Source organism: Cebus imitator, unplaced genomic scaffold, assembly GCF_001604975.1.
Source record: "Cebus imitator isolate Cc_AM_T3 unplaced genomic scaffold, Cebus_imitator-1.0 Scaffold463, whole genome shotgun sequence".
In the NCBI taxonomy this organism is placed as follows: Eukaryota; Metazoa; Chordata; class Mammalia; order Primates; family Cebidae; genus Cebus; species Cebus imitator.
The window spans coordinates 133,149-145,562 of NW_016107778.1; the positions used below are offsets into that span (position 1 = coordinate 133,149).

Below are 12,414 nucleotides of genomic sequence, written 5' to 3' on the forward strand. Positions count from 1 at the left end.
TGGTTTATATTCAGCCTAGCCATATGTTTACATGCAGATGTGGGCTCATATGTGGCTGGGTCTCAGTTGGGAAATTGCAGGGCCCTCCCCCGGGTTTGAAGTGCCCCTTCAAACCATCCACATCATGTGTTCTTGGGCCTTTCCAGTGGCTCCAGAGGATGTGGTGTTGGCAAAATAATGCCACAGGGGAAGAGGAGAAGCTATTCTCCAGTTTCCTGTCGCACATGCACCACTCCCAATTCCCCAGCCTCCACTTCTCTAAGATTTTGGGATTGGGGGCCAAGAGGTCTGGTTCTACTTTCTGCAGACCAACAAAGTCCTAAATATACTGCCAGATGACTGGGTCTGAAGACATCCAGCCATTTATTCTGAGTATCAGAATGTTTGGGAGAAGAGAGAGAGCCCAGTGTTTAACCTATAGAACCTCTGAATCTTAGAGCATGGTCCTTTATTACTGCCTAAATCCACCTCTCCCATAGCCTTGTGAAAGAGTAAAAACAGAAATCACAATCTTAAAATATTACACTTTTAATATCATCTAGCGTACATGTCCCAATTTTACAAGTGAGAAAACTAAGGCCAAGAGAAGTGAATGGACTTGCTCAGGGAAAAGATCAGTTCTCCTGACTCCTAGGCTAGGGTTCTTTCCCTTGGATCTCCAGACTCAAGAGCAATAAGAATCAAGCAAGTTAATAAAAAACGTACACTCCTATTGCTTGGAGTCATCTGAAAATAGACCCCGAGAAGTTCTTAGGGAGGGAGAAAAAATTACAGGGGCTTGCTGGTGGGTCTCTCTGCTGAGAGCAGACCTGCACCAAGTAACTACCATGGCTTGGGGCCAGACCTGAGAACCAGCTGCTTCTCTTGTTCAGCAACTGACCTGGAAGCTGGAGAGGTCTTACTCTCCCTGTGACATGGGTTCTGGATCTCCAACAAAAGCTCCTGAAGGCAAGGATGGTGGCTTGCATTCTCTTTTCATCTCCCAGAAACTTGCTCAGCTCCAGGCCTCCTGATTGAGGATACTTGCCATAGAGATGAAATCATCCTGGCTCTGTGGGCAAAGGTCTCTGTCTTGATGAACTGTCTGACTAGCTGCATCACTGAACTGCAAGTGCACCCACCTTTCTGTTCTCCACATTCTAGTTGTCCCCATCTTCCAGGGGGCTGGATTAGCACAGCACATCCCAAGGGTCGTGGGCTTGCCTGCTGGCCTAGGGAGGTTGCTTCCCATCCTCAGGGCTCTGACTTCATAGACTGCACAGGAGATGAAAGTAAAGGTAATGAAATCCCTTCAGCTCATCACATTTACTCATCTGTCATCTCGTTTACTCTGGCAAAATTTTCTGCTACCTGAGCTCTTTCATTTCCTTGGCAAGGCTGGTCTTGGGTTGCTTCCACTTCCTGATCCATGCTATGCCTTTTCCACCTTAGAGTCCTAGCAGATGCTGTTTCTTCTGCCTGATACACTCTTCCATGAACATCCTTCCTCTGGCTTTTTGCATGGCTACTCCTGCCCTTCCTTCGGGTCTCAGTTTAAACACTACAGCCGGGTGCAATGGCTCACGCCTATAATTCTAGCACTTTGGGAGGCAGAGGCAGGTGGATCACCTGAGGTCGGGAGTTCGAGATCAGCGTGACCAACACAACGAAACCCCTTCTCTATAAAAAATGCAAAATTAGCCGGGCGTAGTGGCGCCTACCTGTAATCCCAGCTATTTGGGAGGCTGAAGCAGGAGAATCACTTGAACCTGGGAGATGGAGGTTGCTGTGACCCGAGATCTCATCTTTGCACTCCAGTCTGGGCAACAAGAGTGAAACTCCATCTCAAAAAATAAAAATAAATAAATAAACATGAAAATAAAATTATAAATGGTTCTATTATAAAGACACATGCCCACATATGTTCATTGTGGCACTGTTTACAATAGTAAAGACCTGGAACTAACCCAAATGCCCATCAATGATAGACTGGACAGAGAAAGTGTGGCATATATACACCATGGAATACTATGCAGCCATAAAAAACGATGAGTTCGTGTCCTCTGTAGGGACATGGGTGAATCTGGAAACCATCATTCTTAGCAAACTGACACAGAACAGAAAATCAAACACCGCATGTTGTCACTCATAGGCGGGTGTTGAACAGTGAGAACACATGGACACAGGGAAGGGAGCATCACACACTGGGGTCTGTTGGGGGAGACTAGGGGAGGGACAGCAGGGGGTAGGGAGTTGGGGAGGGATAACATGGGGAGAAATGCCAAATGTAGGTGATGGGGATGGAGGCAGCAAACCACATTGCCATGTATGTACCTATGCAACAATCCTGCATGTTCTTCACATGTACCTCAGATCCTAAAGTGCAATAAAATATATATTAAAATAAATATATAAATAAGCATGAAAATAAAATAAATTAATAAATAAATAAAAATAAGGCTGAGCACGGTGACTCATGCCACCCACTTATAGTTTGAACTAATATATTTTATCTATGTATTTACTTGTTTAATATCTACCTCCCTGCAGTAGGCAGAATACGGCACCCTCAACATACCCACATCCTAATATTTTTTTCTTTTTTCTTTTTTCTTTTTGATGGAGTCTCACTCTGTCACCCAGGCTGGAGTGCAGTGTTGTGATCACAGGCTCACTGCAAACTCCGTCTCCCTGCAACCTCCGTCTCCCAGGTTCAAGCTATTCTCCTACCTCAGCCTCCCAAGTAACTGAGGCTACAGGCACACACCACGACACCCAGCTGATCTTTGTATTTTCAGTAGAGACAGGGCTTTACCATGTTGGCCAGGCTGGTCTCGCACTCTTGACCTCAAATGATCTGCCCACCTCAGCCTCCCAAAGTGCTGGAATTACAGGCATGAGCCACTGCGCCCGGCCTCTAATTTTCAAAACCTTCTAACATGTTATGCTATATTACAAAGAGAAATAAAGGTTGCAGATGGAATTAAGGTAGTTAATCGGCTGACCTTGAGATGGGAAGATTATTCTAGAATACCCTTGTGGGCCCTGTAATCACAAGGGTCTTTAGAAGTGGAAGGGTGGAAGAGGGAGGCATGAGAGGATGTCAGAGTGATGCAGAGTGAGGATTTGACCTGCTATTGCTGGCTTTGAAGAGAGAAGGGATCACAAGCCAAGGAGTGCAGGCAGTCTCAATAAGCTGGAAAAGACAAGGAAAATGATTCTTCTCTATAGCCTTCAGAAGGAAATCAGCCCTGCTGACCCATTTTAAACTTCTGACCTCTAGAACTATAAGAAAATTGTTGTTTTAAGCCACTAGTAATTTGTTACGGGACACATGGAAAACTAGTACATTCCCCCATTAGATCATGATTTTGATGAGGGCAGGAAATAGGTCTGTTCTACTCACCATCATATCCCCAGTATACAGTGTAGTACCCAGCACGAAGTAGGACCTCAATTAATATTAGGTTAAATAAATGAAAGAAGCCTGGGCACGCCTTACGGATCCTGCCTCCATAATGCCCCATAATGTGGGGTGCCATTTCATCCAAGAGGCTGAGCGCGAAGGAGGCTGATACCTCCGCAGCCAGAACCTGTTGGGAGAGAAGCTGGAAGCCTGAGAACACCTACATCTTTTATTTCTCAGAAAGGAGCCCTGTTGGCTGGGTGCGGTAGCTCATGCCTGTAATCCCAGAACTTTGGGAGGCCAAGGCAGGTGGAGCACTGGAAGCCAGGAGTTCGAGACCAACATGACCAACATGGCAAAACCCTGTCTCTACTAAAAATACAAAAATTAGCTGGAAATAGTGACGTGCACCTGTGGTCCCAGCTACTTGAAAGGCTGAGGCACGAGAATCGCTTGAACCCAAGAGGCGAAGGTTGCAGTGAACCAAGATTGCACCACTGCCATCCAGCCTGGGTGACAGAGTCTCACTCTGCCAGAAAGAAAGAAAAGAAAAGAAAGAAAAAAAGAAAAGGAAAAGAAAAGAAAGAAAAGAAAAGAAAGAAGGAAGGAGGGAGGGAGGAAGGGAAGGAAGGAAGGAAAGAGAAAGAAAGAAGAGAGAGAGGAAGGAAGGAAGCCTGTGGAGTCTATATTAACCACCTGTCTATCCACACAACAATGTGCACGTGTTCTTTTTTTTATACCTATATATAAAGAGAAACGATGATTCTAATCCAAGAACCTTTATGGGAGCACCAGAGTGTGTTGTGTGCAGTGCCAGGAGCTTGTGCATGTTATTTGTGGATGGTGGTGATAATGGTCTGTTTTCACATGTTATCTTTTTGTTATCTAATTTGCTCCTTGCTTTGGTGGGGTAGGGATTCCTAGTCCTACTATGAAAAGGCTAAGACAAAGTATGAGCCCTGCCCAAGGACACACAGCCAATGAGCTAGAACCCAGCTCTCCAGACAGGCACTATGCCAAATTATATACATATACACATATATATGTACATATACAATTTATATACCTGGTAAAGCTACCACCTACCTGCACTTCTCTCTGACACACAAGCTTGCACACATTGGACCTATCTTGTCTCTTCCCCTAGGCCACATCTTGAGGATTCTACTTCTCCCTGATAAAGTAATACACTCTGCCTTTCTGCAGCCATCTTTACTTCCAGTAAAAAGAAGCAGCAAGTTGAGTAGAAAGGTCACGGGATTTGGTATGCCAGCCTAGATTCAGGTGTTCACTTGGCCACTTAACGGACAATGTGATCGTCGGCATTTTCTCTCATCCATACCCAGGTCTCACCTCTCATTTCCAGCCACATCTTTCATTTTATTTATTTTTTATTTTTATTTTTGAGATGGAGTCTCTCTCTGTTACCCAGGCTGGAGTGCAGCGGCGCAATCTTGGCTCATTGCAACCTATGCCTCCCGGGTTCACGCGATCCTCCTGCCTCAGCCTCCCAAGTAGTTGGGATTACAGACACACACCACCACATCTGGCTAATTTTTTGTATTTTTAGTGGAGACAGAGTTTCACTACGTTGACCAGACTGGTCTTGAATTTCTGAACTTGCGATCTGCCTGCCTCGGCCTCCCAAAGTGCTGGGACTACAGGCATGAGCCACCGCGCCCAGCCTATCTTTTCCTTTAAATGCAGCTGCATTTCTCTAGTCAGACCAGTGTCTTCATTGCCCATGCCCACTCCACACACACACACACACAAACACTCAACAATAACTATGATAAATATTTATTGAGTGCTTATTTTGTGCCAGGCATCTTGCTAAGCACTCAATATATATTATTAAGTAATATAATCCTCATAAAAACCTCAAATCATAGGTATAATTATTATTCCCATGTTATAGAAGAGGCAGCTGAAGCTGAGAGAATAACTTGCCCAAGGTCATTGGCACCTAAAGATGGTAGACTATGAGCCAAGATGCTCTGATACAGGACCCACGCTTGTAACCATTGTGCTCCTTTGGCTATTCTATTTTCACAAACACACACACACACCCTACTCATGCACACCTTGGAGCCTTTCCTCTAGGTATTTCTTTTGCTATGGTTTAATATGTGTGTCCCTTCCAAAATTTATGTTGAAACTTAATCCCCAATACAACAACAGTATTAATATGTGATTAGACCATGAAGTCTCTGCCCTCATGAATGAGATTAGAAACTTTATAAAAAGGCTGGAGGGAACTAATTAGGCCCTTTTTGCTTTTCTGTCTCTTCTGCCATGTGAGGACAAGGTGTTCAAGGTGCCATCTTAGAAGCAGAAATCAGGCCCTCACCAGACACAGAACCTGCCAGAGCCTTGATCTTGAACTTCCTGGCCTCCGGAACTATGAGGGGGTAAATTTCTAGTATTTATAAATTACCCAGTGTCACATATTTTGTTATAGCAGTAGAAGTGGACTAAGACATCTTCTTTCTGGAAAGTGGCATTGGGAGGTTGGGGGGAGAGAGAGTAATGAAGGTAGTGCCTTGGGCAAAAGGAACAAGATCTACAAAGTCCAGGAAGCAAGAGAGATCATGGAAATGTAGAGATCCACAAAAGATTGATGAGGATGAGCAGTAGGTTTCTGTAGCAAATAGGCACCAACTCACAGATGCCTCCACCTCAACATTTCCAAAAACTTGTTCTTTCTTTTCTTTTTTTTCTCTTTCTCTCTTTCTTTCTTTCTCTTTCTTTCTTCTTTCTTTCCTTCTTTCTTTCTTTCTTTCCTTCCTTCCTTCTTTCTTTCTTTCCTTCTTTCTTTCTCTCTCTCCCTCCCTCCCTCTTTCTTTCTTCTTTCTTTCTCTTTCTTCCTTCCTTCCTTTCTTTCTTTCTTTCTTTCTTTCTTTCTTTCTTTCTTTCCTTCCTTCCTTCCTTCTTCTTTCTTTCCTTCCTTCCTTCTTCTTTCTTTCTTTCCTTCCTTCGTTCTTTCTTTCTCTCCCTCCCTCATTTCCTTCCCTCCTTCCTTCCTTCCCTCTCTCCCTCTTTCTTTCTTTCTTTTTCTTTCTTTCTTTCCTTCTTCTTCTTCTTTCTTTCTTTCCTTCCTTCGTTCGTTCTTTCTCTCCCTCCCTCCCTCCCTCCTTTCCTTCTCTTCTTCCTTCCCTCTCTCCCTCCTCCTTCCTTCCTTCCTTTCTTTTTAGAAATCAGGGAGTCTCTCTGAGTCTACTCTGATTCAGGAGGCTACCCCAAAAAAATAAAAAGAAAAAAAAGGAATAGAAGCAGGGTATCTGTCACTCAGGCTGGAGTATAGTGGCAGAATCACGGCTCACTGTAGCCTTAAACTCCTGGGTTCAGCCTCTAGAATAGCTGGGACTACAGGTGCATGTCACCACACCAGGATAATTGTTTTATTTTTTTGTAGAGATGGAGGTCTTTCTATGTTGCCCAGGCTTGCCTCATACTCCTGAGCTCAAGCAGTCCTCCCACCTCAGCCTCCCAAAGTGCTGGGATTATATGCATGAGTGATCATGCCAGGCCTCAAAAACCCTTCTGATCATTCCTTTCCTCAAACATGTCCCCTTCCAGAGCTCTAAGAGTCATCTTTAACATCTTCTTCTTCCTCACCTCCACCCCTACTTTCAACCCATTGCCAAGTTCTATCAATAAGCCATTCTAAAAACTTTCATATCTGTCTGCTTCTTTCTATATCCACTGCCACTACCCTGGTCCCAGCCCAGTAAAATGGACAACTGCAGCAGGTAACTAACTGATTTCCCCATAGCCTTTTTGGCTCTCCTCCATCCATTGTCCACAAAGAAGCCAGAGAAACTTTTTCGATTGCAAAATTATGTCATTCTCCAGCTTAAAAACCTTCAATGGCTTCTCCCCTGTGCTTTTATGAAGAAAAGAATCTTTGTGTGGCCTTTACAAGGCATTGATAGTATGGCTCCTACCTATTTCTCTAGCCTCCCTCTATCAACTCTCCCTGTCACTGCTTGCACTCCAGCCACACTAGACATTTTTCCACCTCTAAAATGTGTTATGCTTCCTCCAATCCATCCCCCATGAAGGTCTTTGCATGCTATTGATTCTATAGGGGAGCACATGTTTCCTCACCTTCACCATTTACCTAGCTAACACCAATTCAATCCCTCCTTTACATCAAATATCACTTCTTGTGGAACTCTCTAAAACCCACGATATGTCAGGATCCCTACAATATGTCCTTAGAGAACTAAGCCCCCTTCTTCCAGAGAACTTACTATAATTTGCAAATATACAATTAATTGAATCTTGAGTTGATTAATGTCTGTGTTCCCAAGTAGAACATAAGTTCCATGAAGACAGCAACAGTGTTGGCTTTTTATCACTATTGAACACCAGTGTCTATGATAAGTAAGAGTGAATGAGAGGTGGTAAATTCACAGAGGACCTTGTACCTCATACTGGGGTCTTAAAAGCTACCCTCAGGGTAATGAGAAACTTCTTATAGCTTGTTTGGTTTTTTTTTTTTTTTGAAATGGAGTTTTGCTCTTTTTGCCCAGGCTGGAGTGCAGTGGTACGATCTTGGCTCACTACAACCTCCACCTCCCAGGTTCAAGTGATTCTCCTGCCTCAGCCTCCCGAGTAGCTGGGATTACAGGCATGCATCACCATGCCAGGCTAATTTTGTATTTTTAGTAGAGAAGGGGTTTCGCCATGTTGGACAGGCTAGTTTCAAACTCCTGACCTCAAGTGATCCACCCACCTCGGCCTCCCAAAGTGATGGGATTACAGGCGTGAGACACCACGCTCAACCAAAACTGCTTATAGTTTTAAAGCACGGAAGTGACTTGATCAGGTTTTTGTTTTTAGAAAAGATAATGTCACATGCCAAAGGAAGACAGAATTGAGGGGATGAGATGACATAGGGGATATAGAACTCAGTTTGGAAGCCATTGTAATAGTTCAGTCAAAAAATAATGAAGATCTGAGCTATGTTATCTCCTGTGGGCCATTCATCTCTCAACTCGTTCATCTCTCAACTCATTCCACAAATGATTTGAGGGAACTCGCCACAAGAAGGCAATAAAATTGTAAAATTAAATAAACACAACTTTAAAATCGGGATGACAGAATTCAAGATCAGGAAGTCAAAACTGAGGAAATCTGTTGAGCGGGGTAAGTAAAGAGGAGAAATTATTAAGAATAGAGTACAGACATGGAAGCCACAGGGCACATGCAACTGAACTGTGAAAAGGGACACCCAGTTTTTATTGCAGAAAAGGAAAAGACGTACTCATTCTTCAGTTCTGGCCTTGGATGGTAGTAGAGGTTGAATATCCCTTATCCAATATGCTTGGGACCAGAAGTGCTTTCTTTTCTTTTTTTTTTTTAATTGCATTTTAGGTTTTGGGGTACATGTGAAGAACATGCAAGATTGTTGCATAGGTACACACATGGCAGTGTGATTTGCCGCCTTCTTCCACTTCACCTATATCTGGCATTTCTCCCCATGCTATCTCTCCCCAACTCCCCACCCCATGCTGTCCCTCCCCATTTCCCCCCGACAGACCCCAGTGTGTAGTGCTCCCCTCCCTGTGTCCATGTGTTCTCATTGTTCAACACCCGCCTATGAGTGAGAACATGCGGTGTTTGATTTTCTGTTCTTGCGTCAGTTTGCTGAGAATGATGGTTTCCAGGTTCATCTACGTCCCTATAAACGACACGAACTCATCGTTTTTGATGGCTGCATAATATTCCATAGTGTATATGTGCCACATTTTCCCTGTCCAGCGTTTTCAAACTAGGATTTTTCCAAATTTTGGAATATTTGCATTATACCAATTAGGCATCTGTAATCCAAAAATTCAGAATTCAAAAGGCTCCAAAATCTGAAATTTTTTGAGTGCCGGCTTTTTGGATTAGGAATACTAGACCTATATTAGAAATGGAGATAAGAGGTTAAAATTGAGAGATTAAAGACTTATTATGGAACAGATAGGAATTAGTGATTAGAATCCCTATAATAGTACCAACTTGTGGAGCAGAAGGAAGAGGATGTGTTTTTGGACATGGTGAATTTGAGGTACCCATGAACCATCAAGGTGGAGGCAGCTGAGCAGTTTCATCTCAGTATTTCCTCCTTCGTCCCTGCTCTCCGTCACCTCACCATGCATTTCCTCTATGTTGGAGCCACACCTAAGCATTTCCACATAGGTTCAAAGATCTGTGTCTTTGAGCCTTCTGTTTCTCAGTTTTATAACCTTTTTCCACCTGACCAACTCATACTCACCCTTCACAACACAGGTCAAATGTCATTTTCTCTGAAAAGCTGTCCCCTTCACCCCCATTCCCCAAAGAAAAATTTCCTTTCTTCTCTGTGCCCCCACAGTGCTTTGGACACTCAACTCCCCCACAAACATGCTTTAGGGAAAATCCATGGGGGCAGAAAGAAAGAAAACTCTGTGCTACTGGGATCTAGGAGTAGGTGGGCTCATTACATGAAGCTCAGAAGAGAGGTAGGAAAAAGTCCACTGATGCAGATGAGAAGACAAATCAAAGCAGAGACCTTAAAGGATGTATGGTCAGAGGCCAATAGCTATCAGCTATCAGAGGCCAGGAGGGTCCTGATAGCTCCAGGCTCAGAGCAGCCTGGGAAGCACACTTGGGGAAGGATAGCGTAAAGGCCTACCAGCCTGGGCCTGGAGTCTACATGGCTCAGCCTAAACCAAGCCCAGACAGGGGAGGGTGGGGCTCGGCCTCCTCCCAGCCCAGTAGCCCAGGGATGACTCAGGGCTTGGCGTCAGCTCCAGTACTTAGCAGTTTGTGCTAGAAGAATTAGTGTTAGCTCTGTTCTGAGATTTGAGGTAACTCTGCAACTTTTCCATTGTTTTAAAAATCCCTCTCTGTTTGCTTGGAGTTATGAGTGGCTATTTACAGGGGAAAGCCCAAATTCCATAGCAAGGCATATATGATCAGCCTCATCTCCTGTCCAATCACCCAGCTCTCCAGTCATCCCAAACCCTGGACTGGACTGAAAGGGCCATGTTGTCTGCCTCCTCTGGGTCATTGGACATGTTGTTTCCACTGCTTAGTATGTCCTTCCCCTAACGGCTTCCCCCACTTACCTGGAGGACTAATGCTTTTATTCTAGTCTCAGCTCATCTCATCTGAGAAGTCCCTGACCATAGCTGCTTCCCCATTCTGAATTTGATTCCCTTGAGCTTCCTTTTCTCTCTGTATTCAAGGAGTGTTTGTGGGAGAAATAAAACACAATGTCTCTAAAAAGGACATATGGGATTATGGGGGTCAGAGAGGTGGTCGGGTAGTGATATGCAGTTCTGAGATGAAGGAGGTGGACTTCATGATGTGTTAAGTTTGAATCCCAGCTCTGCCACTAATGAGCTGGATGGTCTTGAATCAGTTATTTTAACCTCTGTAGGCCTCCATCTTTCTATCTGCTTGATGGTAGGCTAGGACTAAGAGGTGTCTATGGTCCCTTCTACCTCTGATATTCTAGGATTTAGGGGAAGAGGTAAAGGAACTCATGGGAGAGAAGAAAAGGATATATGAAAGCAAGCCTACCACTACAATGGACGTTACAGATTTAATTGGCAAGCATCCTGTGACCTTTTCAGCCTGGCAGGTACTGCTTATTAATTACAACATTCCATCCTGAAGTGCCATACAGATCACTGGGCCCTTTCGCTAATGTTATTCCGTTTTGCAGCAGCCAGTGAGTGAGGCAGAACAAGCATTTAAAGGCTGGCCCCATTTTACAGAAGAGAAAACTGAGGGAGAGAAAAAAGTAGTTGTCCCAACCAGTGCTCAAATCACTTAAGATTTAAATACTTGCAGTCACTCTATGTAGGGTGACCAGCATTTCCAGTTTGCTGGGAATGCAGAACTTTCAGTTTCAAAACCAGGAAAGTCCCAGGCAAACCAGAAAGTTGTGTCACCTTACATAGGTAATTAGCTTTCCAGCCCTCAATCACCCTTGAGACAAGGGGCCATAGCTGGGGAGCAATGGAGTAGTACCATACCTTCCCAGTAGGTCCCACCTGACAGGGGACCAAGAAGCTAATCCAACACCTTTTTCTTCTCCCTCAAACTAGATTACATCTAAGTAGGCTTCTCTTGGTTTAGTGATTCATAACCTTGGCTGCACTTTAGAATCACTTGGGAAGTTTTATAAAAACAGCTATGTCTGGACCCCATCCCAGGCCAATTAAATTAGAACTTTCTAGCCTTAGTAAAGTTGCTAGAACTTTCTACCATCAATATTTTTAAAAGCTGTCTGGATGATTCGAACGTGCAGCTGGGCCTAGGAACTATGGAGTCTAGCTGTTCTAAGCTTTAACCAGAGTACTTGGTCCCTTGAATAGAAAAACCCCTCCCCAAAATTCTCTTCCCGCTCTTGCCTTGCCCAGCCTCCCAGCATACAAAACTTCCTCTAGACACTCAGAAGCAGTCCTGTGCAGAATACAGAAGCCCTTCCCCACCCCTCTCCTTTCCTGGCAGCTTAAGGTGACCCCCTTCTCGGAATTATTGGCATTTTTGTAAAGGAATTTTGGAAAGCATTCAAGATTCAAAGTACATGGCAGTAATGAAAAATCAGACATTGGGGAAGTATCTTGAAACAAGGGAATAGGTCTAGTGTCCTCGGGAATCACACCACCTAGGTAACCACCAACCTATTTAGCCTAATAGCAGAGCCAAGTTAAACCCTCTGACTCAGAAGGGAAGAGGAGGGAGGAGTTCTAATCTAAGGGCTAGAAGTCCTGGAGTTTCCATAGGCCAGATGCCTGAGTTAAGGGAGAAGTCTGTGGGATGGGGTGGCTAGGGAGGGGAGATCTCACTGAGGAAATAGGGGTGGGAAGCTAAAATGACTGGCCTTTGCTCTAATTCCCTGCAGGTCCCATTGGTCTTTTTTCCCTGAGGCTCCTGCCCTTACCTTTCTCATAAGCCTCAGGCAGGCCACGCACATCCACATTTGTCAAGTCTGAGTGTCTCAAAAACTAGAAAAGAATGGACTCAGAGTGGTCATCTAACTC

General features: G+C 44.3%; 1 protein-coding gene across 1 annotated transcript in view; it reads left to right on the top strand.

Annotated features, from left to right (window-relative positions):
* The first annotated feature begins 8,487 nt into the window (after positions 1 to 8,487).
* Positions 8,488 to 12,414, top strand: part of LOC108291677 (histone H3-like 3) — a 13,607-nt gene continuing 9,680 nt past the window's right edge. The window contains 3 exon segments of the mRNA XM_017512134.2: positions 8,488 to 8,539; positions 10,609 to 10,685; positions 10,881 to 11,006. Of these exon segments, the coding sequence (XP_017367623.1) occupies positions 8,488 to 8,539; positions 10,609 to 10,685; positions 10,881 to 11,006 (255 nt within the window).